We start from the raw sequence: 27,313 nt of genomic DNA on the forward strand, positions 1-27,313 counted from the left end.
ATCACAGAAAGGATATTTTTGTTAGTAGGGATAAGCACGTTGGATCAAAATCCACCCTGATCACTGATGCGATCATACAGATAACTCCTGCTCGTCTTTATTTACCTATTTTCAATTTATTCTTTATTCAACCGGCTGACTAGAGAAGCACAATTAGTTATTTATATTTGGTACCGGTTTTGACCAAAAGACATTAGAAATGCTGTTGGGGCCACGCACAGATGTGTGTGTGTGGTAAATCTCAGTAAAATGCAGTGGCGTCGGGTCCACCTGTGCAACATGTGCACTGTACAGGTACCCTATTCCCTAATATCCGAGCATATGCAGTTGTCGCAATATTATAACCTATAAAAACAAGTAAGCATACTAGCGGAACCCATCAATTTTGGTTTGATTTTCTTATTTCATTCGAGGAAAAAAAGAACTTGAATAAATGTTTGGTGCACATGTGACAAAATCAGCCACGCGACGCCTCTGGTAAAAATACAAAAAATGTGGATCCGATTCAAGCCAAAAAACCATAGGAAAGCTTTTTAGGCCACACAAACGTGTGGTTTACTTAAAGGAAGTTAAAAGGTTATCATTCTCATTTTCTGGAACCGAGTGGAGCCAATACATAATAAAGTGTAGTTTGTCTAGTAAATATCTAAATGTATTAAATTTTACGATTTTTCATAGAATGTTTCTAACTAGTTGGAATAAACCATTTTCAATAATCGAATTGTTTATAGCAACAGGCGGGAAGGTTGAAGGAGGAGGTGGAGTACCCGGATACCAATTTTGGAACTTGGCTCATCAAAAGCTTGGAAAATTTTGCCCATTTTCAGCCGAGGGTAACCTGGGACTGCAAATCTGGATCTTCGAGACCATGTTTAGGTGCGACAAATTAGGACAATTGACAATAAAACCGAACAACATTGGGATCAAAATTCATTAAATCACTCCAAGAGTAGTTTTTCATTTACTCATCTGATCTTGAACACTTTCCCGGAGATCCTGATTTACATAATCCATATGGGGACCAACGGCTTTTTAGTCCCATATACCAAGAAGAGATAAACTTTCCTATCTTTCGATGGGTCATTTCATTTTGGTGGAGGGTACCGTGCCAAGCTGTTATGAGTTTCAAAATTGCAGAGTACCATTTTGTACATAGAGCATTTTTGTTAACAGATTCCTGAACCCAAAAAAGAAAATTTACACAAAATAATATATACACATTTCGCGCCAACTCAACTGAGGGATTGGCAGCACCCTCTGAGAATACGATGAAACTTTGTGCGTGTGTAGGCCTTACTAACCCAGGTAATTTTACATACTTTGTTTGAAAATTTATCTGGAACAATATTTGAAAAAGTCTGAAGTTTTAAAACCTCTTTTATTTATTCATAAATCATTATTTCTGAATAACGACGAGAGATAGGTAAAAAAGAAGTCCATGGATAACTTCTAGAGAAATGTTTAAACTTTCATTTATTACCGTACGTCCATGAGAGACATGGGCGTTCAGAAGCAAAAAAAAACTGGACATGAGAAAGTTTTTGTTAGAAGAATATTTTTTTCACAAGAGTGCCCATTTTGATTTGTTCAGGTTACGTTGAAACTTAAACCATGAGTTTGAAGTCTCGCGAGAAAAAAGTTTCATCAAAATTTAGTTACCTTCAATTATCAAATCTTTGTCTTTGAAATATTCCAACAATTTGGATATAAATAGGAAGATCGAAAGATCGTACCTCAAGACTAGCTTGATAAAGAGTCATATCGGCATCAGTTACTCATGTTGACCAACGACCCGCGATTGCTGTTTCAAAAGGATCAAAAGAACGTAAAACTCTCAAAAAATATCAAACATCTCAAAATGAACCGTTTTTTCAAATATCTAATATTTTTACACATTGAAGTTACCAATGTTTATTATAATCTGTCAAAATTTGGTAACGGTAAACGAAAAACCATATTATCTACAATTTTGCTGAAGACACTATACTGATCAAACCAACCGACGCTAAAAATAATTTTTATCGTTAATAAACACTCGGTGTAGGGGATTACAACAACAACATAGCATTTTGGCACAAATAAAAAAATAAATTGTTCTGAATCTTACCATCACCAAATTTAGACAAATGGCAGTAAACAATGTTATATTCAATGTATAAAAAATAAGATTTTAAAAAAGGTGCTTTTGCGATAGTAAATTTCTTGTGACAATTTAAAAAAAAAAATCTAGTGTATATATTTTTCTAGAGCCGGTTTTTCATTACCTACAACTTTGCCGAAAGCACTATTTCCATCGAACAAGCCGTTTTTGTAATATAGGATATTTATTTCATCACCCATATTTTTGGATCCTTCTGAAACAGTAGTCGTGAGAAGTCAACATGAGCAACTGATGTCATAAAATAACCTCAACAACAGTGCAAATTTTATGCGAAAACGAAATGATCGATCAGATCAGCATTGATTTGCGAAGTAGCGTGGACTTCCTCAGTAAATAATTTTCAGAGGATGGGACCCATAATTGAACCCTGAAGCACTTCTGAACAACCTTCAGATTTGTTGTTTTCGTTTAAAAATCAAATTAATTGCCTGGAAACTAAACTTCAAAAACTTTTCAAAGCTGATCGTTTCATCTATAATACTTGACATCTCGAGGGTATTTTCAAGATATTTCAATACACCTTTAGAATACGATAAAAAATGCTAAAGATCGTTACGGTTTATAAACAGTAGATCCCGCAACTGTCCGGCACTGGACTAAGAGCTACAATTACTGGTCATTGGCATGGTTGTAAACGACCGCGATCGCTTTCATATGTAGGATGAAGTACAGAATAATAAACCTATATTACATCCGCCACCATCGGAGCCATATAAAACAAGTTGTTCATTTTGATTTCATTCCCCGATATATTCTAGACGCAAAGCAAAGAAAAACTGACCGAAACAAAATATATGCTGATACGGTGTATTGTAATTGTTTTATGCTATTATATTTATTCCGACTTTCAAACCACTGTACCGCGATTGAAGTGGGTTTTATTGTAGCTTCGAAAGAATCTCTCAGTGCTAGGTGCTTAATTTCAGCAGCTCCTGTTTAATTGATGCCATAAAAGTGAATTACATGTAACGGATTATTGATACAATTTAGAAAGTGTATCTAGAGTTGAGTCTTTTTGAAAAAGAAGTCCACAGCAGAAGCGGCAGATTCACCTGTTCTTCGACTGCGGTGTCATTCCCACCATAATCATCTGAATGCGGTGTCTCGCTGCGTCGTCGCCATGATGCTTAAATTTGCATGTAATGATATTCCATCAGATTCGCTCTGGTTGAACCGCCACCGCCGTCCCGGCGGTCGATGCGCTAATGATAAGTTAATTCATGTTTAGCATAAAACGCGTATTCATCAGCATGCAAACGGTGTTCCGGTGGGTTTTGATGGGCTACCTCACCTATTACACCCTGCGACTACGCAACAGAGAGAACTTCCTCCGACGCAGTTTTCCGTTGATTTTCGACCAAAATTTGCTGATTAATTATGCGAACTAAACTGCAGACGAGACGAAGTTTGAATAGCCGCTGTGTCATTTCGTAACGACTGTTCTGTTATGTTAGTTCTGATTTTTTTTTGTTCCAATTCTACACGACCGCATCGCGGTAATTAGCATTCTCTTTGTGAGCGCGATCGCTTTCGATGGAGGAACACAAACTGCCCATTTTGTGGACCCGGTAAGCCACACATTTTTCATCGCGCGTTTATGCTAATTTCGTCGAATTTCGTCATTCCATATGGCCCAACGGACCGACACACCGCATTCCCGTTCTGCTTAGAATGTGAATCAAACTGGATGGCAGCGATTCCGAAACCGTGCTTCGAGCGAGCCTTCTTCCGGGGGTGTTTCGAACCGCAAATTAACGCACGCCGCTTCCTGTTCAGTTCGCTCGATCTGTCATAAAGAGTCACAAGGCGTTCGAAAACGTATCAAGATTTGAAAATCTTCATTCCAACCGGACTGTTGCGAAGAAGAGGAAATCTTTTCCTACCTTCATGTTAACTAGCTGATCACTTACCACTGGCATGACAGCCGCAGGTGATAACGATCGCCATCCCGAGTGTGTAGGCGGTTAGTTCAAGTTCAGCAACGAAATGAATCGAACGGCTGTGTCGTCGCACAACGAAAGCTATCGGAACGAAAGTTGGCTCAACGGCAGTAGTTTCTACTACGAGTACGACTGCGACGGTGCGGCTGCCATCCCGGAAGGGATCGCGACTGTGCGTTTTCAAATGCTGATCTACCTGGCGTACACGACCATCTTTCTGATCTCCGTCGTCGGCAATGTGGCAGTGCTGCTGGTGGTAGTGTTGATTCCTCGCATGAAAACCGTTACCAACTACTTCATAGCGAATCTCGCCCTTGGCGACATACTGATGACGATCTTTTGCATCCCGTTCAGCTTCGTGTCCATTTTCGTCCTGCAGTATTGGCCCTTCGGAGCGGCTATCTGCCAGCTGGTTAACTATTCGCAAGCGATCTCCGTACTGATCAGTGCATACACGATGATCGCGATCAGTGCCGATCGGTATGTGGCTATTATGTACCCGTTTCGACCACGAGTCACTAAAAAATTCGCCAAACTATTGATCTCATGCGTGTGGATAGGAGCGCTTCTAACGGCAGCACCGATTCCCGTGTTTTCCACCCTCATCCAACCAACCGAGTGGTACGACCAGTGCGATCTGTCAATCTGCACCGAAGTCTGGCCGAACGATGACTCCGACCGGAACTACTCCATAACTCTGATCACGCTCCAGTTCCTGCTTCCACTAATCGTACTCGTCTTCACCTACAGCCGAATTGCCTGCAAAGTTTGGGCTAAAAATCCACCCGGTGAATCCGTTAAGCAACGTGACCAACGCATCCTTCGATCCAAGCGCAAGATGATCAAAATGATGATCACCGTCGTGTTGGTTTTTACCGTCTGCTGGCTTCCGTTCAACATCTTCATGCTGATCCCGCTCGATCCGGAGTGGCGATTGCTGCCCTATCTGTGGTTCCTCTTCCACTGGCTGGCAATGTCCCACAGCTGCTATAACCCCATAATCTACTGCTATATGAACGAAAAGTTCCGCAAAGGTTTCGTCCATCTGGTGCACCCGGGAAGTGCCGGTCAGAGCTGCTGCTGCTGCTGTTGTAAGCAAACGGTACGCCGAAAAAGTGATGCCAGCACTGGAACGGAAATGATGCAACTTTTTCCTTCGGTAACGATGCTCACCACCGTCAGCCTGGGTGCCAGCGGGGCCCACTTCACAGCGGAGTGCTGTAAACGGTTCACATGAATGTGCTGAAAGTAACAATAAACAGTTTGAGACTTTTTTCTATTTTGTTTCTAGAAATTCGAATTGAAAAACAAAATCGAGCATCGGCCTTGTGTGCGGTTCAGCCACCTCTCGGACAGATTTATCAGCGGTCCGTGTCCAACAGAACTAGTAGAAAAATCATCACCGTTTTGTTATCAGAACCAGTTTCAGCGTCCGTTCTGTTCGTGTTGTCAACCGAGGCTTTGTTCTCGCTGCTAGGTATAATAGAGTGCAACATTCTCCGCGTGCAGTCGGTCGGAAATCAAAGCCTGGCTCGCTCGGGGCAAAACGACCCACAGCACGTACCGTCCACGTTAGCTTCATTGTACAGCTTTGTGTGTTTCAAATAAAGATATTATGATAATCGTAGCGATGAGTCTCCATTAAAATGACGTCGAAAATTCTTTCCATACGCGAACATTGACACTCTTAATCGCACTTCGTGCCCTCCTTCCGGAATGCAGAGATCTTCCCCGCAATCCCCTATCCAGATAATCCATTGTCTTCCCACCACTTTGCGCTTTTTTGTTACGAACGTCATTCGAATTACTAAGTAGCACCTGTCTGTTCGTCGGTGTGTCGAACCGGCTGCCGATAACTGAATCGCAACGCGGCAGAATTAGCAACTACAGGGGCTGCTGCTGTAGCGACAATTTCGGCCATCCATTATCCATTCAGCCATCAGGTAAGTGCCGTTCGACACATTCGCAAAACAAACGGAATGTGAAGCAACGGTCCGCGACTGCTGTCCGCTCAAAACTGATTCGAAGTGGTTCGTGTATTTGTTTAGCCTGTGATTCTAGACTATAGGAAAAAACTGACCATATGTTTTATATACCCTAAATAGTATTGTTGATAAGTAAAATTATGTTTCTTGCAAGTATGACAAATTACCATGCGCGTCCATTCCATTTTCAAAACCAAGAGAAATCAATAAACTAGGCTGCTTTGGGAAGACGAATCGTTCTTCTCAACAGGTGTTGACGATAGTTATAATCAAACTTTTACTGCAATAAATTAGCTGAACTCCAAGAGACTCTCGATAAATGGATCAAAAATTCAGATTGTGGACAGACTTAAAAAGCTGGCCGTAGCCTCCGGCGGTCAAACTGAATTTAGGAGTATAGATTGTGAGCTCTGAAAGCTATGCTGTCGAACGCAATCGTGAGATTTTAAAAAAAAAGGATGGTGAGTTCGGGATTCTAAACTTTATACGTAGAATTTTGGGATTTCAGGTTCGACTGTGAAAACTGGACTGACTCGGGTCTCTGGATCATAAAGCATAAAACCTAGATTCTATATTCGGGACTTTTGATACCTAACTTTCAGTGCTGAACCCTCAATCTGGTAGTATGAACTCGAAACTTCAAATTGTGAATCCCGGATTCCTGATTCATATGAAATGAAATTATTGACATTATTTAACGCTGATAAAAAAAATTAAAAATATACACTGACGAAAATTAAATTATAAAAATATACTGAAGAAAAACTATTTACAATGAGTGTAACGAACAAAAAGAATTTTAGAAACAATAAAATAAAAATATTAGAATAGAAATTTGAGCTAAATCATTATGAATTCTGAAATCCGTGGTAATCCTGAAATCCGGGTTTGAAGCCACGTCACTTCCGACATCTGCATCAAAAACTTGATTCGAAAAGAGTATTCCATAATATCTGCTAATTATGAAAAACTTTCGAGTTCGGCTTGAGAAAAAGTTATCTACCCTTGCGAATCAAGATTATTTCCGTGCAAACAAACGCGTCTATTTCTGAATCCCCGTGAAAAATCCCCTATCAATAAAACTCCATAAATTGGGATATATTATAAAAAACTAATAGAAAATTTAGGAAATATTCTAATTGTAGAAAAATTTAACAATAAATGCCACATAAAAAATATTATTAACGAAAAAAAAAATTCAAATTTAATTTGCAAAAACAAACAGAAATTATAATCCTAAGCCATGATAAACTACGAATGTGAAATAATGATCATGAGACATGAGTTAAGTTCAAAAAGTAAAAGAAACGAGTTCTAAATTGATGTCCCGGGTTTAGTGCTGACATGAATCGAACGTCGGGACTATTTCTTGCGACGAGTACCTATTGATAATAAAAACATTTTTAGCATCTAAACGATAAACTATCCCGAACAAGAATGTCTTCACCAAAGTATTATCTACATTGGTGAAGACATTCTTGTTCGGGATAGTTTATCGTTTAGATGCTTAATAAATTAACAGTAAAAAAAAGTTTGAAAAGATTTTTTTTTTTCGTGACAAATTTAATTTTTTTTCTCTAAGTTCAGTAAACTATTTTTAGTTAGCTTATGATATAAAAAAATTCAGATTCATTAAATTGAGCTTATGAAGATTTTTAATATATAATTAGACCTTTGTGGTTTTCCCTCAAAAGGATTTTTTCGTTTCACGGTTTATATTTTTACGGAAGGACAAACATTACTGTCTACAACTTTGCTGAAGACGTTACACAAATTAAACCGAATGTTCGGGCTTAAATTAATTTTTTTTTCTAAAAATTTTTTACTTTTTTGTTACTCATTTCTCCATGATCGTACAGCCATCAATGTTTAGTCTTTAATTTAATAATCTAATAATTTTCATAAAAAATTAGTTTTCTAAAAAATAAGCTTAGACATTTTTTTTAATTTTTTTTTCAAAGAGTATATTTTTTTCAGATCCTCCCAGATGGTATCGAGGTGCAATGCTGGCCTAACAAGCCAGTCGTCGTAGGTTCGAGTCTCAACTCGGAAGAAACTGTTAGTGTCAGTAGGATAATAATCATAGCGCTAGCCCCGCAATTATCCTGTACACTCGACAGTTGTCTGTATAACAAGAAGGTCGAGTTCCGAATCGGAATGTAGCACCAAGGCTTGCTTGATTTTTTTCAGAAAGACAAAATTACTATCTACAACTTTGCCGAAGACGTCAAACCGATCAAACAAACTGTTTTGGCTCTAATAATATTTGTATACTGCATAGAAATTTTACATTTTTCTATTGACTAAAGAATCAACCAAAGTTTCAACCAAATTAGAAAAGGCCGATTAAAATGGTTATCCGATTTTTTGTGGAATTGCTTAGTGGATAAATAAAACAAAAATTAGCAAATATCATGAAGCAGACGTACAAATGTCAATAGATCTTTTGTAAAAAAAATACGTTTCTGAACTATAATGAACTACAAATGATGCATAATGATTAGAAAAAATTAACACGTCAAAATAGAAAGTAAAAATGACAAATATTGGAATGGTTAGTTTGAAAACAAAAACAGGGAAACAACAAAAAAAAATAAAAAAGCATATAAAAAATAATATGAAATAAAAAATATCCTGGCGAATATATGACCAACTAGCAAAAAAAAATTGATTGAACAACCAAAAAATTGATAAGAACATGCGAAACAAAAAACAAACGAAAAATAGAAGAATAACAGAAAACAACGAAATAATATCTTGAAAAAAAAAAGAACTGACATAATTATAACCATAAAAAATACGGAAAAATATGAATGAATATCAAAAAAAAAAAATCAAACAAAAAAAATTTACAAAATAAAGCGCTTTCTAAAGAAGTGCAAATTATTCATCAAATAAACACTAAACTAAAATTAAACTGAACGAGTTAATAATAAAAAAAATCAACAAAGATAACAAAACTTCACAAAAAATGCCAACAATAAACTTAACATGAAAAAAATATCAAATAATTGCCAACGATAAAAAACATTGAAACTGAAATCACACATGAGTAGAAATAAAAAAGAGCATTCATTGAATAATAATCTGAAAAATTTACAGAATATCGTGATTTGTAGAGAAATTGAATAAAGAACACAAAAAGACAAATTTTGATAAACTGAACTGTAAAATTACAATCACAAAATTTACAAAAGAGTATGAATAGCAAATAATACAATTGAATACAATTACAATTACAATTGAAAATAAAGTTAAAAAGGTAAATAAAAAAAATAAAATGAAGAAACTATACCTCTGGTATAAATTAAGATAACACAAATAGTTTTAAAAATCATAAAAGAACATAAAAGATTGCAAACAAAAAAAAAACAAAAAAAAAAAACAAATCAAATCAAAAAAGCTATCGAAAATTAAAAGAAAATTGAAAAAATTAAAAAAACAAATTAAAAAATATCATGAAAATATAAAAAAAATTAAACAAATAAAAAATATGTAGAATAAAATAAAAACGAATAAAAAAAAAAAAAACAAACAAATATTATAGAGAAAAATAAATGAGTATTTTTTAAACAAACAGTGCAAAAATGGTTACCAAAGAGAGGTGAGGACGCCTCCCTGCCAGCAATAAACGAAATGTAACGAAGTACAGGTCGGACTGGATTATATAGAGACGCGATTATATAATAACTCGATTCTGTGTGATTCGATTATATATAATTTTAGACTCGATTTTATATATGTAGTAGCAAAAAAAATTTTGAATTTCAAACATGACTTATCTAGAGCTAGTATGCCGCAAGAGAACATCCATGAAATACGTAACGGAAAAAAATAGAAATTAAAAAAAATTAAAAAACTGATAAAATTGGGTTAATACACCTGGGTACATAAAAATAATTTCAAAATAAAAATAAATTTTTCAAAATTTGAAAAACAAATACAAACGAGTTGACAAATCAATCAACACTGATTCGAATTTTTCTTTACATTTGACTGCAATCACATCAGAAAAAACTACAAGATATATATTTTATTTTATTTTTTTCTGTAAGAAATGTGTTTTCTGACTTTTAGGGGGATGAGTCAAAAATAAAAAATTGTTATTCATTCGACATCAAATCATTTTTGTAAAATAAATAAAAAAACATTTTTTTCTTCTCTGATTCGATTATACAAAGTGAGAAAAAATCGGAGACTATATATAATCGATTCCGACCTGTAGAGCAATTCCACCAAAAAGGACAACTATTTTTGATTTGTCTAAAACTTTGCATAAAAGTTTCTGTGGGCAAAATATGCCATTTTGTACTATTGTTTTTTTTTTATTTTGAATAAAAAAAATGTTGTGTAAAGAAGCGAATTATTAGAAAAAAATTTGAATAGTTTTCGCAGAAGAAATTTAGATTTATAAATTCGTAATAATTACATTATTTTTTTTTTCTCACGGTTTTTTTCTAGAAGAGCAAAATTTCCATCTATAACTCTATAATTTTTGAGAATGTATGCAGAAATGTTATACAAAAAAAAAGTTATTATTGAAAATATTTTTTGTATACTTTTCGTAGGAGAAAATTTAGATTCATAAGAAAATGAGTTTTTAAGATATTAAATTTATGATAATTTTATTTCTGTGTTTTTTTATGTCACGCCAAATTTTTTTTCTGGGAGGACATATTCACTGTTTACAACTTTGGCGGAGACTTGAATCGAACAACAGTTCTTGCTCATTTTTTTAGAAAGTTTTTGCTTTTTCTTTCTGTATCATCGCACAACGATCAATGTTTAGCTAATCTTGTGTAATTTTCATGAATAAGCTTTTTAAAACCAATTTTAATTCTTTCTGAAAAAATTTTTTTTTCCTTGAAAAAAAATATTTTTGTTTTTTTTTCAGGGAGACAAAATTATTTTCAATAACTTTTCCGAAGACGTTACACCGATCAAACAAACCGTTCTGGCTCTGAAAATATTTGTAGTCATCTTTTTTACGCAGCATAAAAATATGATTTTTTTAAATAATGAACACGAAGTTAATGAATAAATGATAAAACAGGTTAAAAACAAGAAGCACAGTCTCAAAAAGTTTAGCTTCTCCTAAAATGGTCAAATTTGAATAACTCTATCTCGTGATTCCGACAACCTTGAGAGTTTTGGTCTCCAGAAAAGTTGTTCAGGAGAGCTTGTGAACGGCGAATGTTTTGAGTATTTAAAAGTGAATTTATCTCGTGAATCCAACCACTTAGAAAGTTACGATCTACGACAAAGTTGCTCAGGTTGTCGAGGGTTTCTAGTTGGTGCAGATTTCGATTTGAAATTCGACCGCGACGGAGCGCTTTTGTGTACATAGATGAGCATTTCGAATTTACTTTTTTTTTGTGAATCCAACCAGTTGAAATGTATAGGATTTCAGCAAACTTCTTCAGGAAGATATAATTCTCTGACTGTTATACTGTTGGGTATGGAGCTAAGTCGCTACCATTTAGAAAGATACGGTCTGCAGGAAACTTGTATAGAAGGAAATGGGCTTTTGGTTCATGGACAGTTTGGTTGGAAATAGGACCACTACGTGGCACTAGTGTGCGTTTAGTGATTGAAATATCTCCAAATATCTGTAATATAAATGATTTGGTTTTTCATTTTTGTTACAATTGATTAAATTTTTGGTGTTCATTGTGAGGAAGTGCTCGTATTTAGACAGGATCCAACCCGTAGCATGGGACAATATTAGTGTTTAGGATGATGCGAAGTAACCCACAGAATTTGTGGTCTATGGAGAGCGGCGTCATTCATCATTCAGCAGTACCCACCAAAATCAAATATTTTTTAAGTTGATATGAGTCTAGGTTATTTTCTAATTCAACTTTTATTCGGCTATTTGATTCAGCTTGCTGAACACATGAAAAATTCCAGTGAAGTGAAATGACCACCCAAGAAAAATAAACCATTAAATTTGTAACATACTTTGGATGGCGATAAACCAGTTAAAATATGGCCAATCCAATTACCCTAACCCAACTGAGTGGCCTCAAAAACCACATTCTCTTCAACCGCGAGCGTCACATTTGACCGACTCATGAATCTCTCGCGAAGATACCTGACGCAGATCATGGAAACTTTTAGTTTCCTCCTCAAAAAAAAACTGACTAAAAGAAAATGCATCATTTAACAGACCAGTAATCATCAACACGGCGGTGGATGTTGCACTGTGCGGCACATTCTTTATGCGCCTCTCGTTACATTTCACAGTAAATTTTTCAACTTTATAACCCCGTCGCATCTAGCGCGAGCACTCGGTACGCGATCGTGATCGATCGCACGCTCCGAACCCTACGTCGTTGTGTGCTGTGTGGAAGGTACGTACATCCCGAGTGACCAAATCCAGCTCGAATTGCAGTGGTGAAGCGAGAGAGAGAGAGCAAAACTAGCTTACAGAATAAGTAACCCTGTTTAATGATGTAATCAAGTTGATGTTAGTTAATCGACGATTGAGATCGAACCGCGTACACTCACACCACAGTGAGCGCCGACTGCGTCAGCAGGCCTACGGACCTGATACCTGATTGGCATTCCTGGTGGTGTGCGTTACCTTCTCGATTTCGCGTCACTGGGGCTCGCGAGTGCGCTCGGGCCTTCCCGCATAACAAACCGCGCCGCAGAAGTACAGTTAGCAGCGCACCAGTGCTTTGCCGTTGTCTGCACCGCGCGAGGCGAGTAGCATGGCTTCCAAGGGTGTGTTGGTGGTGTGTTCAGCGACGACGACGACGACGATAAAAAAAGCTGACTCGGCGTTCTTCACCTTCATTTAACTTTTTTCTGCTTCTTTATGGTCGCAGCACTAACACCACCCCTCCCCTTCTCCAATGTTTACCACCCACCCCACCGGACCCGCATCGACAAGTGTGTGCTCGCTGCTCGCTGTCAAGGGAAGCAAGTGGCCGCGACGATCGAGGGGAGGTGTGGTGGTTCGCTGTTTCAGGCGAAGTCGTTCAAGATCTCCTAAGCGCTCGAGACTTGGATTTCTAGCGTGGTTTTCTGAGATGGCATGTTTTTGTCTACACCAAGAGCGCTGGTGGAGCGTCGTCTTGTTGTGCAGCCGTGGCAGCATAGAAGACCACCATTTCACCGTGACTTTGATCATGACACTCAGTGCCGTGGCCGTGAGCCATGAACAGTAACAGCAGCAGCAGAAAATGCGCCGCGTGTTTGCTTGGCGGAGATCTTGGACTTGAAGTCGCGCTGCTGCTGCTGCTGCTGCTGCTGCTGCTGCTGCTGCTGCTGCCGCCGCTTATGCTGGTGTGGTGATGGTAAGTTTTTTTCGCTTTGCCTCAAGACTTCTGGTGGTGATTTAAAATGGCGGAGAAAGGAAATGAGAAATTAAATTAGAATGGGGGCTTTCCTTCTTCTAGCTCCGTCGCTTGACCACTTCGGAGCCGCAGCGAGGCCGCGACGTCGGATTAAACCCCCGGTGAAAGGGGAAGGCAGCAATTAGAGCTCATCATCGTCACCCTGTGCTGCGTCTTCGCTGGACCACCAGCGTTGAAACGAGCGCGTTCAGGGATGGCGCTTTCAAGATCAAAGCCAAGGTTAATGAACTTTCACTCTACCACGGATGAGTTGAGGTTACCTCTCACTCGCTTTTGCTTTGTTTCTAGGAGTTACACAAAAAAAGTAAACGCAAAAAAGTAGGCGCCGATCAATCGGTTTTATCGCTTCCTGCTCTCACAGCCCAGAAGGCCAATTAGAGGCAGATATGATCGAGACAGTCTTTCTCCTGCCTAGCATCAGGAGGATACATGATAGAACCAAAGATAGAAATAATAATAAACCGGCGAGGGTGAAGAAAAGTGTGGAATGTGCTGGAGTTCTCTTTTTGTGGTTGAGAGACACACGGAAACTAATCCGTTCTCTTTCTCATTAATAAAAAGCTAACCGTATTATAATGAATATTACGATATTATGAACAAGCGTTTCTAAAAATATTATTCAAGGCCATTAGAAGAGTGTCAAATTATGCACAAAAACTGCAAGCATTGAAAAACGATCAAATTTATATTCTTTTGATGCACATATGAAAAATGTCCGCCAAACCAGTTGCTATTTAAATTTGCATCATCATAAACTGACAGATGATAAACGCCACCAAGTTCATTCTCAGTTTACTATGAAATGCAGAACTGGAAGTCATTTTATCAACAAAAAACGAACTCGGCATTGGAAGATTTTTGTCTTTTTCGAGACCTGCACACATTTATTTTTATTGGATATAAAATACGTTTAATAGGTCCATAATTTTATAACTATGTCGGTGATAAAAAATAAGCTCAATTGGAAATAATTTATTCGACAGCTACCACACAAAAGTACATTGATCATGATTTTTGTTCTTTAGAATAACTTTTGAAAGAGTGTATTTTCCAAAATTTATCAATTTACTGTTAAGACACCGTTCCTTGGAAACTACAACTCGGATCAAAACTCAGTGAATCTACATTAACCTTTTCTTCACCACAAAGTGTTGAAAAATACACGAAATACTCAAAAATTACAGCTTTAATTACTAGAATCATCCTAAGTTATTATTTCGTTCAAAAGAAATAAAAACTGTGATGGAAGCTGCAAAGCTTTTGAGGTCATTTTATACCATGTTTTTGCCAAAACAATTTTATTTTGTTAAAATAACTTTAAAATAAAGTTTGGCAAACAAGGTATGCTACATGTGTCACTCGCGTTTAGTTTTTAACTCCGTGATGACTCGGGAAGCCAGAAAGCCAGAAAAATCAACTCACAAGTCACAATCAGTCCTTGTTTATCGGTTCCACTGGCGTCGACTAAACAAAAGTCACTTTTTTGCTAGTTAACGTGTATATACGATAAACAGCATGAGATAACAAAGCACCAATTTGTCTCTTCAGTCCGGAAGCCTTCTTAGAGAACTTTGAGCAATGATTCTAACTTTATTTTGGGCGACTCGTATAATTTCAAGTTCGATTTTTTTTGCCTGTTTTTTCCTCTTCTGTAGAGCCAAAACACGACTGCATCCATTGAATAGGATTATTGTTGTACGACCCATAATTTATTTGATACTAATCAAATATTTTGTCCCAATTAAAGTGTAATTAACATTGGTTGGTTGGTGCCTTCCAGTTAGTCTCGAGGTACGATGTTGGCCTATCAAACCAGTCGTCGTAGGTTCGATTCCCGGCTCGGAAGAGACTGTTAGTGTCTGCAGGATCTGTAGTACATCAAATAGTTGGCTCCGAAGTCTGTATATAGAAAAAAAAAACAGAAGGTCGAATTCCGAAACGGAATGTAGCACCAAGGCTTTAACATTGGTTGACATTGCACTCGATTCCAGTCAGGTTCGACTCGTTTTATAATCCTGCACCAGGTTTTTTTTCTGTACCAGGTTTACTTCGCTACATTTCTAGAGGTATTAGTAAGCCTGCTCCAAATGACATACTTGGATTGAACAGTGCTCCACAATTGCAGAGTAAATGTTCATGAGTTTTTCCCATTTTATAGAGATGATACCTACTCGGGTAGTGACCAGTCAACAGACCTGTAATTACCCGAAGATCATTTTTCCCTGAACAATATCTTTACTAATATATTCAGTAATTGGGACAAATTCAGACTGAATGCCGTCCTAAAGAAGTTTACAGTTAAAAGAAAAGCATCCCAGTACCCTACCATCGTTAACCCAAGGCTCTTGAATAAACCTACGTCGATATTCTTTTTGGAAGATCTTCTACTGAGCACGGCTGATGTGCCCTTAGCGCGATGAAGATTTTCCTGAACAAATTTAATAAGACTCATTGCTTGTTGTATGACACTTAAATGTTACTTTTTTTGGACACGGTCTTAAACAGACCTATTTCTAGAGTTTCCGCCAGGCAGTTCGGTGTATGATTCTTTGCAACCATTGGCACTGCCCTTGGCGTTTAGAACAATTGCTTCCAGCGTTGCCACTATTTCTACTAGAGCCTCCCATTCTCAACTTGCTTGTCCCTGGCGATTGTAAATTTTGCTGGACTTCATTGGAATCCTAGGTTGCATCATCTGAGACTTCAGCGCAATTGATCGGTTCTCCTGAAATTACTGGGGCAGGGCATTTCTTTTTAATTAGAATCAGCCCATACCTGTAAATCAGTGAAAACTTTCTCTCTTCCGGCTCACGTAACGAAGAATCGTCAACTGTAAGAGTGAGTTCTGCATAATCGCCCTTTACGTGGGGCCGCATCAGTCATTAGATTCTCATTCTGGCTTCAAGAGGTTAAACGGGTTTCAAAAAAGTTGTATTTTAATCAATTCTTGATCTTTTTATTGATCTACATCTCTAAGACATTAAACACTCTACAAACAGCACGTCGTTTTAAAGAGGAATGCACAATGGTCCAGAAAGCGAATGCAGAGGAAAATGTAGATCTAGAATTCTGTTTTAGACGACTTGCAGAGTTTTTGAGACAAACATTTTACAATGCTGAAATCGTGAATATCTTGATCCTGTTGAAGGTTATTGATGATTATCATAAAAAATACGCCCTTTACATTTGTTTGTCGTACATTTAGGGACAAACATAAAAATATCTCTTGGCTTCATTTTTAGGGTCACATCTGTCTATATACGGAGAAAATTTTAAAAATATTTAATTTTTTGTATTCGAGTAAATTTAATTTGAAAACAAGACAAAAATTTAAAATAAAATCATATTTTTGCAATCAAAAGTACACACATTTGATTTTTTGGTATTTTTTCTTAAAACATGAAATGATTATCATGAATTCCATCCAAAAATATCGAAATTCGTTCATGAACTTTTGCAAATAAAATTCATTGAATAAAGCCGTTTTCGGGCCACCCTATTTCGGAACAGCCACCCTAATGACTTAACAAAAAACACGCGTCTCATTATTTCCGATGGAAATCCCGTCAATTTCAGGCACAGCTGAAACATTTTTGGTGACCTGTTCCGAAACAGAGTGGTTAGAAAAAGCGACTTCATTTGATACATTTTATTTTCAAAAATTCATAACTTAGGGGAACTGCTCCATTATTCATCTCATTGAGCCGATATTCACGAAGAATGCACGGATTAAACACCAAATTCTCACGAAATCATTGAACAAATAAATTAAATATGCTTACGTGCTCTTAGGAATCGTTTAGCATTGCATATTTAGTAAAATTAGCTAGATTTATCCTGAATTTGAAACACAAAACCATTTTTTACAACGCTTCAATATCCATCTCAAAACTTGAATCACTGCTCAATTATTCATCTCACGACGCCCCCATATGTATCACACTGTTAATCATGAATGAATCACATTATCATGAATGAACGTAGCCGCAGCCCGTCGTAGTAGGTTACCTAGATATCCGCTGCAGTTGTTTACGTGCAAAATTGGTAACCTAGGTAACCACTACAGTGCTGTAGATTTATGTCAATTATGTCGGAATAATACAACATTTTCAAAACGATTTTTTCGTATTAACAGGAACTGATTTGGCAACTCTTGATTTTCTTCAAGGCAGTGAAAACAGATGAAAATACATACAGTTGAAATTTAGGAATTGTAGAAATTCATCTCATATATTTCTGCTAATTCAAACTTGTTTTAGGAAATTTGAGGTTGAAATATTCTTAATGATTTTGTTTAGTGATTAAAACAAAAAGTGGTCCGCTAGTGATGAAAAAAAAAGTTTGGTAGGCTGCTGAACGAGTCTAGCAGATGCCCGACTATGATATCAAATTTAGTGCTTTTAAGTGAGTTTTTGAGGATTATACTTTATGAGGAATCTAAAGTGAACTAAGAAGAATCCATTCCATGGATTAGCAGATTGGTTTAAGAAGAAAATATGCGTTTTTTCCTGTTTTCAATTGTGTTCACATGTTGAATGAGATGAATATACGGGCTGAGATGAATAATGGAGCAGTTCCCCTATTTATTTATTATTTATTATTCTAACGAGGTTTTAAACCATGTGTTGATCATTTGTCTCGATTCATAACTTTGGAAACAGCTCTATCAAATTTTAGAGATATAGATTAAGTTGTTCAAAATAAAGCTTTTTTGAAAACCGTTTGATGACCCCTTTGTGCCTGAAGGATCAATCAATTTGAACTGAACAAAGTGATTTCTTTTTTGTTTCACTACGTTCAAATCGTTTAGATTCGTAACTATTTGTTTTTTTTTTGTGAAAGACATCGTGTGGCTTAACTAGAAAAAAAGTTCGAATATGAAAATTCTTTGGAAATCATTCTCAGAATTCATATTTAATAACATTTGCTGACAAATTTATCATTTAATAACGTTTGAAAAATTGGTATAAATTCAGCAATTGAAAAAAAGCTCTATGATGCACTTTTTACCGCAAATCAAGATGGTGCCGATTCCAATTGGAATTGTATTCTTAAATTAACGATTTGTTAGTTATGAGCTTTTGAAAAGTTACCCTTGTGAAAAAAAGTGATTAACCCTCTAGTGCCCAATGCCGCCTTTTGGCGGGCTTCAGTCAAACCTCTAAAAAGCTTCAATAAAAAGTGTTATGATTCATAGTGATTTTACCGAAGCCCGTCTAGAAATTAACTTGGGCACTAGAGAGTTAACGAAAAAAGCAATTCTGAGTCCCTTTCAGATAAGAGCTAGTCACGTCTAGTCGTTTTACCATTTGGCTCAGCTTTTCTAACAGCGACATCAACCTTCATTACGGTTATCCTTACGCACACTGACTTCGTTCAATGTTTTAGTATTTTATAGTTCAGACGAAAAGTTTGGTGTGCAATTTACAGGAACACTGAAATTCAACGCACAACACTTATTCAGTTGTGGTTAACTTGAATAATACAGTAAGATTCAGTTCCAGTTCTCATGGTTTATATAAAATTCTTTAGTTGAGAATAGTTATTATGAACTCATAAGCGTATAGTATGTTTAATACGGATTAAAGAAGTTTTACTAATTCATGATTTCCATTGTGATGATAGTCCAATCTCGTTTTGAAGACATTTTTTCTCATTTTAAACATTCCAAAGCTTCCATGTACTTTCCTTAGATGACGACTGTACTTAATTTTGGAGGAAGATCCATGAAACTATTGCCAGCACTCTGTTCCTTCGTTAGTCTACCCAGTGAATTAATCGAAATTCACTTCGATAATTAGTGGGACAATTATGAGCTTACCTGTAATGAAAAAATATAAATGTAAACGTTAGTTAACTGTATGAAAAGTGTATAAGTTTTATTACATTTTTTTATTTTATACGAGAACCTGATAGGCGGGATAGCGATATTAAAACAGGTACTGAAATCTAACTAGAAGGTGCGCCTTCAGGTACTTCATCTAAAAATACCCACCGAAACATGCAATGCTTCATTCCATCAAGAATCTGTACTTCCTCCCTCCCTTTACCTCCTCAAGGCCCAAAGACCGGCCCCATCTCGAAGGAGCAACTCTTGGACCCATCCGTGCCCGGCAACCAACAGTTCCAACAAAAGACTTCAACGCGCAAATAGGAAACATCCGTTCGCACTCTTCTAGGCAACGCCACGAATGAACGAACGAAACCGTGCGAGTGGCCAAGAACCGTGAAGAAAAGCGTCGTTCCCGTGCCAGGAGCGGCAGAGCAGAGCCATGTTCGTTTTGTTTCCAGCGGGCAAGTTTTTTTTCTCCTGCTCCACGCTGCACAGCACAAAGCTGGTGAAGAAGTGGTGTGGTGTTCGCCTGCCTTTGCTAATATAATGGGCCAGCCCCGAACTATCATCCCCAAGTGCGCCCCGCTGTCCTTTCGTCCGTCCGTCCGTTCGTCGACGGAGCTCAGAGTGTGCAGCCGAGTACAACAACAACCGGTGCTTTTATGGAGTGCCTTGTATATAATTTCCTGCTATCTGTCCGCCCGGTGCTGTGGACGATCATCATCATCGGGAGAAGAGACCTCGCGCAAACGACACGAAGCGAAACAGGCAAGAATGTGTGCGCTGCTATATAGCGGACCATCGCTGGTCCCGTCTTTATACTTATATGAAAAAATATTCTTCTATACGGCTCTCCGGCTAGTAGCTGTTGCGGGTCGCCCCTCCACCCAGACCGACCGCGTTCCGCACGCGTACGAGGCCACAAAGCTTCTGTACCGAACCGAACCAAGCGAAATCAGGTTTTATCAAGGTCAAACTTTTAGAAGATATTGACCTTGCATTGGCTGCCTGCCTGCTAGGATTCACGACCAGTGGAGCACGAACGGTTATTTAATTTTTTTCCCGACAAAATAATTATCGCGCAGAATGATGTTTTTCGTTGCTAGCTGAAGCAAGATCTGGAGCAAGGAGAAACAACCGTGTGTCAATTAAGTGCAACATGTGGCAGGCAACAACTGAGCCGCTCCACCCGCGCGCGTTGATTTATACCTTAAAAATTTCACATCGAGCGCGGCACCCGATGGCATTCGAAGAAGAACATTCTGATCCCGCCATAAATCCGTAAATCCGGCCTCCAATTATAAAGATTTATTTCTATCAAATTCCACCCCTTCCCGAACTAGTTTACTCGATCCCAATCCGACTGCATTGTATACCAATCATTAGAAACTCGATAGTCATCTTCCTTTCCTCCGAAGCACACACCGGTAAAAATATCGACTGTCACATCTCTTCGAAACGCTCACATGACCCGCCCGCGCCCATCCCTTCATCCAAACCCAATAGACAATAGATCTTCCACACTGACTGCGCTTGCACAGGTCCTGTGTGTGTCTATCCTAGGCCTAGCTTCCCTTCGTCGACTTCCAACTGTTGCGCGCTGTTGGGATCGCACGCAGAAATTCTCCCACGATTTCTATCCGATTCGCCGTACCACACCGCGCACACTCCACACCTCACCATCCACGGTTCACGACCTCGACCTTTCGGGGATTCGCAATCCGATCAGGGATGATGATTCTGGAAGCTCGCTCCGGTCGTTCGTTCGTTCCGTTGTGTTTTGCTCACCCGTTGTTTGATCAGCAGGAAAATGAAATAAAATTGAACGAAATGGGAGAAAAATACGAGACAGGAAAAACAAAGAACCTGCGCAGGTAGCTTACTAGGAGGACCTTTTCCATCTCCTACTCCTTGTCCCGGGACCGGGTTGAAGAATCAACCAACGAAGAGATGAGTGTCGCAGGTTGGGATTGCCGGTTTTTTTTTCATCAAGTCTTGGTCTCCACTCCGGAGGATGTTTGTCTTTACCGTCCCAGCGTTGAAGTGAAATTGGATTCGCAGTTTGTTTGTGTTTGAATTGGGAAAAAATTTCCTGTCAATAAAAAATTCAGGTTGTCACGATGACTAGGGTTCAAGCAAATCGGAGGGGTTGGTGTTACCATTAAACAGGGTATATAAAATTAAAAAAATATTATAGAGCGGTCAGGTCCAAAGTTTTAATTCACTTGTAATCAATCACTTTCTAAAGATAGATTGAAATAATCAAGTAGAAGTGTATCTCTAAAATTTAGTTTTGCAAACTTAACAGCATAAGCTATTTTAATGACTATTTCAGGCCACTTTTGGCATGTAAAATTGCTGCTAAGGAAGTGTAGTTTTTTTACGAACTTCATTAACACTCACATGATACATACTGAAATCTCAGAAGAAAAGATTTTTCTTCTTCAGAAAAATATTGTTTTCGCCGTGACATGAAAGGTAACTGAAATGGTGATTATCACCTAATCGTGAGTTAGGATTAAGTAAAAAGTTGATCTGAAAGCATTTGGGTTCTAGTTTTAGATGAATGGTATATCATGGATTTGTAATGTGAACTCAAAACCGCTCAGTTTTTTTTTAAATTCTTTTAGCACCAATATTATAAGTGGTTAATTGGTGGTTTCGAAATCCAATTTGTGGTAATTTGTGGTTGAGTAATTTCTGAGAAATTTTCAGAAAACTGAGTCAAGCCATCTCTGAAAATGATTTCGCTTAAAATGAATCGGACAACGATGATATATACATCAATCGAAAGCTCTTAATCTTAATTTTGTAGGCATACTTCATATTAAAATAATTAAAAAACTATTATTTAAATTTTTGAACATTGTTTACCTCTTGTTGTCAACACCGACCGTACGCGGCGTTGGATGAGCATAGTACTGGCACCTGCCGATGTTAGTGCTAGTGGGTTATCTAGAACATATCGACAGTCGTTCATACACACTAAGGTCGTTTTTTACGCGGGGGATGCGTTCCAAATTTGTATGGGCCCGCGTAAAAAACGACTTTTTTGAGTTGCCAATATAACAAAGAAAACCGTCCTAAAACGTTAAAACCTCGTTTGAATATGATAGTGGCCAATCTGGAGACCAAAATTCAATATTTTAAATTTTGAGTATTCACACCAAAAATTGTGATTTTTTTTAAAAACTGATATATGTTTACTCGTGGCCTAAAACGGAAAAGGTGATTGAAATGAGGTCGATATCTTGTACCGTTTTTGAGTAATGGAGGAAGGCAACCCGCGTAAAAAAAAACCGCGTAAAAAGCGACCTTACTGTATACGACATACAGTTGTCGCTGCCGTTGAAAGCTTTTTGGTTTTATTATTCAGGGGGTAGTTGTAGTAGCATATTCCTGAGACGAGAAAATGAACTGGACTCACACCTTTGGGCATTTACCATGCGTTTCAACCGTTCCCTATAGTTCTAAGGCCCATTCCCGGTCTTCAGGCATCATTCCGGTTTCTAAAATACCCAACAGTCGAATACAGTTGCGTAGTTGGGGACCAAAATATTATTATATTTATCGAAACAAAAAATTGTTCTTTATTATTATCAGGCTGTAATTTATTCCAAGAATAAAAACGTATGTGCTAATACATTTTAACATATAATAGATTTTGTATGAGAAAGACCAGATCACACCTCTAGGTGTATTAATTTAGGTTTTTTTTCAAACAATCGGTAAACGGCAAAACTACATTTCCGGAAATTACGCTCGCATGTCTACGTATAACTTCACTTATTTTGAGGAAATTTACGTAAAACACACGGAGGCTTGTCAACTACAAATATCTGCTAATTGATCAACATTTGCATTTCGCAGCAAATCTGCACATATAGTATCCCTGCTGTTTACATACTGTTTCACCTAGAAATACTCAGAGGAAGAGATTCGCGGTGAAAAAAATCGCCAATTCGGCAACTGGGTTTCATATGTCAGAGGTGCCAGATCTATTCTCAAAGCGCAATGTTGACTAACATTCGACTTGTATAATCGGTGGTGACGGTGAAAGTCCTTAAGAATAGTGAAGTGCTTCGCAAAAACTGTTAAGGTGATATATTTTATGCTTATGTTTAATTTTATACACCTTCACTTATTTTGTTACCTATACACAAGGTTTGTTGAACTCCGGGTAAAAATCACTCATTCATTGGCAATAGAACAAAAAATCGTATAGAAATGAACACGTTCTTTTTTGTACCTGATTGCAATACCACTCAATATGGTGTTACCTTTCTTGTTCATTTGGCTCCAATTTTGACGGATCGTTTGGCTCACCGCATATCTCTCCCTCTGGGTATCTCTAGTTTCACCATACTCATCGCTACACAATGTTCAAAAATTTAAATAATAGTTTTTCAATTATTTTATTATGAAGTATGCCTACAAAAACTACATTTTCGCGAACCACAAATTAAGAGCTTTCGATTGATGTATATATCATCGTTGTCCGATTCATTTGAAGCGAAATCATTTTCAGAGATGGCTTGACTCAGTTTTCTGAAAATTTCTCAGAAATTACTCAACCACAAATTACCACAAATTGGATTTTGAAACCACAAATTAACCACTTATAATATTGGTGCTAAAAGAATTAAAAAAAAAAACTTTGTCAAGCCATCTTGAAATGAGCCTCAAAACCTTCAAACTTTACCTATGTTTCATGGCAATTTTCTTCCAAGAAGATAAAATGTATTATCATCGATTCTTGATATAATAGCGTAGAAGTAAAAGATAATCCTATTTTGTTCAAAATTTTCAGAAAAAATATTTCGACAAAACACACTTGGTATTTTAAGTTTAGTAAAGCGGGCAATGTATGTAGTTTCGCGGGAATGCGAAGATGAACGGGAATAGAAGGTGTGACTAGTCCCGTCTGGACGAGGGGAAATTTTATCTAATTCTAGTCACACCTTCTATTCCCGTTCATCTTCGCATTCCCGCGAAACTACATACATTGCCCGCTTTACTAAACTTAAAATGTAAGTCAATATGACAAAAAATGAAATTAGTTCGTAAAGTACACTCGGTATTGTCAAATTTGAGCCGTATTGCTTTCACAATGATATACTTCCTAGAGGTTCAATCAATTCTGTCATATTTTGAAATAATTTGGATACATATTTTAACACTGTTTTCAACTTTGCAAACGAGTTTCAAGCTTTTGAAACACGTTTTTTTTTGTCATTGTTGAGCCGCTCTTGACGGCTCCAATCTCTGCCAACCATTTATGATCAATCCCACTTACATGCTACTGAAGTCTTGAAAGAAAAGTGTTTTTTTTCTAATAATACATTTTCGGCTGACAACTGCAGAAAAAGTGGCATTTTCGTCTTAATTCCTTACATATTTCATGTAGAAACATTGCTGACATGTGGCATTCACGTAATGATGAAGCGATAATAAGTGGAATATGTCTGCTAACATTCTGCTAAATGAGTTGCAAGAACCCTAAAAAATATCCGGACAACTTTGGAAAAAAACAGACATCCTAACCTAAACATCATGGATAAAACTAAATAAAAACCTTTGAGTTTTACCGATCTTTTATTGATAATAATTTAACAGGAAGATATAAAATATATTTTATTTCATGATTCTTAATACAGCATGCCAGCGTAATTTTTTTTTGTTTATTTTCAAATTCGCACGAAGTTTTAACGTTGATTTTAAACCATTTTTGGCTCCCTGATGTTCGTTATCTAAAACTTTTTCATCGACCAGTTAACGAACCGTTTTGGATGTAAAAACGTGAAAAAAAAAATTTTATATTTTTTTCCTGATTTCTTCAGGATCGGATAGTTCCGAATGCATAGGAAATCTTTTGTAGTTTTTATAAAAAAAATCAAATTTTGAGAAAATGAGCATTTTAGATAATTATTTCTAATTTTTCTTTTACCATTTTTTCAAAAACAAAAAATTTTTTTAGTGTCTATTTTTTTTTAGGAAGACAGAATTATTATCTACAACTTTGCCGAAGACATTATACCGATCAAACATACCGTTTTGGCTCTGAAAATATTGGTAATCATCAATACCTTCCCAAAATGGTATTTTTTTTTTGAAAAATAGTACAAACAGCAGTGGACCCAAATGCTTCCTTGAGGTACGTCAGAGAACGGGATAAAACTGTCAGATACCGTTGATCCGACTCTTACATAATGTTGTCTTTTGCTCAAGTAAAATTGAAGCCAATTTTTAATTCTATTAGACGGTGTAGCCGGTGTCAAACGCGGCCCTAATCTGTGTCAAGCGTCAACCCGAGCTCCACCGTCCATTGCGGCGATACAAAATGATGTAAATTCGCAAGGGTTGGAAGACCATTTGCTTTACGTTTTGAATTGATAAAGCTACAAAAACGTTTCGGGTTTCACCGGATATCATCCTCTTTTCGTCTCACGTACATTTTGTATAGGAAACGGTTGCACCCACGGTAGATTCGACTCGCCTCGTCAAATCATCACTTCACATACAGGCATCTTTGCGGGCAATAACTTTCTCTTCCCACAGACTACCAAAAACCGAAAACTATCAATAGTTTTTTACGGATTCCTAACGTTTTTCATACTACAGTGAGTGAACTATTTTAGGCTGAGCACTGATTCCCTGAAGACATCACTGATCAGTGATGAAACGTCGGATAATATAAAACAATTCGTTCTACTTTTTTGAAACTGCTCTGCAACAATTATAAAATATTTTACTTAATTTTTGATTTAGCGAATGAAAAAGAGTAGCAGGTTTTCGAAATCAAATGAAAACTGATCCAAGCTGAGCAAATGTTATTTTTTTTTTCTTCACATAACACTTATTTGACACGGCACAAATACAATTTAATGTTTAACGGCGCCAATTATATCTGATGACTTAAAAACTAAAGCAAATTTTTTATCCTCGCTGCCGACTACGAGCTGAAATTAAGTCTAACTTAAAACTAGCATGGAATTTCCAATCTGTGTTTTGTTGTTCAATGGTCGTCTGATAATCGTCGAATGGCATGTATGGATTCGTACTGCTGAGCCACGATGTCGTGAGTTGGGACAGAGGCTCGTAGTCCTTGGGTCCTGGTTCTATTGTGCGGGGTCTGGTAAGCAAATGTTATTTGTTTTTACTTGAGTATCAATAGGGGCCAAAATTGCAGAACGTAACTTATAAAGTACGTATAAATCAATTTAACCATTCAAACTTATTTTGAACTAAAGTCTCGCCAAAAAAGTTCTCTTTTCTTTTAGTCGAAAATTTTTGTAAAAAATATGCTATTTTCATCTCAGGGATTTTAAACATTGGTGATCACGCGAACATGAATAATGATTTTTTTTAACTCTACAAAGAATGTGAACAAAAGTGAAAAAAAGAAAATGTTACGTAAAAAGTACTAATCAGACCGCAATAACGTCCAAGAGAAAGTTTCAGGTACCTCATCGGTTTTTATTATACTCTGAAAGAAGTTACATGAACTGCCGAATCATCTGAAAGTTACATTTACTCCAACATTAGGCCCTTAAAGAGATGAATAATTCATCCTAAGGCTTCATATTACAATATTTCATATTTTGTTAAAAAAATAAACATTTCTAATACATAAATGTATACCAGGGGTGATGACGGTCAACGATGCCAGAAATAGTGATTTTAGTAACTGAGTAGATGAAAAAGCGACCAAATAATGACCAATAATCGGGAGAAAAAATGACTAAATAATGACCAAAAGTTCATAAAAAAGAAATCAAGTCGTTTTTAACCTACGTGGTCATATTTTGATTATTTGTTATACCACTACCTTCCGTGGTTTTTTGGTCAAACCCCCGTCCTCTCCGGTTTTATTCACGTGTTCGTTTAATTTCGCCAAAAAATACCTTTTTCACCATAACACGTACAAAAAACTATTTTGTTATTAGACATTCCTAGAGAAACATTTCAAGAGTCCTATCTGCATTGATCGATTTTTTGATCGATCACTTTCATTAAATCACCACAACTCA

At 37.1% G+C, this 27,313-nt stretch overlaps 3 protein-coding genes across 4 annotated transcripts in view; 1 reads left to right on the forward strand and 2 right to left on the reverse strand.

Moving 5' to 3' along the window:
- Nucleotides 1–27,313, reverse strand: part of LOC129718631 (cytosolic carboxypeptidase Nna1) — a 331,733-nt gene that overhangs the window by 205,214 nt on the left and 99,206 nt on the right. The gene's annotated exons all lie outside the window — the stretch shown is intronic.
- Nucleotides 1–27,313, reverse strand: part of LOC129718633 (transcriptional regulator ovo) — a 68,269-nt gene that overhangs the window by 26,909 nt on the left and 14,047 nt on the right. The window lies entirely within an intron of this gene.
- Nucleotides 4,045–5,631, forward strand: LOC129718636 (RYamide receptor-like). The gene is made up of 2 exons (XM_055669594.1): nucleotides 4,045–5,328; nucleotides 5,393–5,631. The coding sequence occupies exons 1-2, from the start codon at nucleotides 4,148–4,150 to the stop codon at nucleotides 5,403–5,405; spliced, it is 1,194 nt and encodes a 397-aa protein (XP_055525569.1). The 5' UTR covers nucleotides 4,045–4,147; the 3' UTR covers nucleotides 5,406–5,631.

This window comes from Wyeomyia smithii, chromosome 1, assembly GCF_029784165.1.
Source record: "Wyeomyia smithii strain HCP4-BCI-WySm-NY-G18 chromosome 1, ASM2978416v1, whole genome shotgun sequence".
Taxonomy (NCBI): domain Eukaryota; kingdom Metazoa; phylum Arthropoda; class Insecta; order Diptera; family Culicidae; genus Wyeomyia; species Wyeomyia smithii.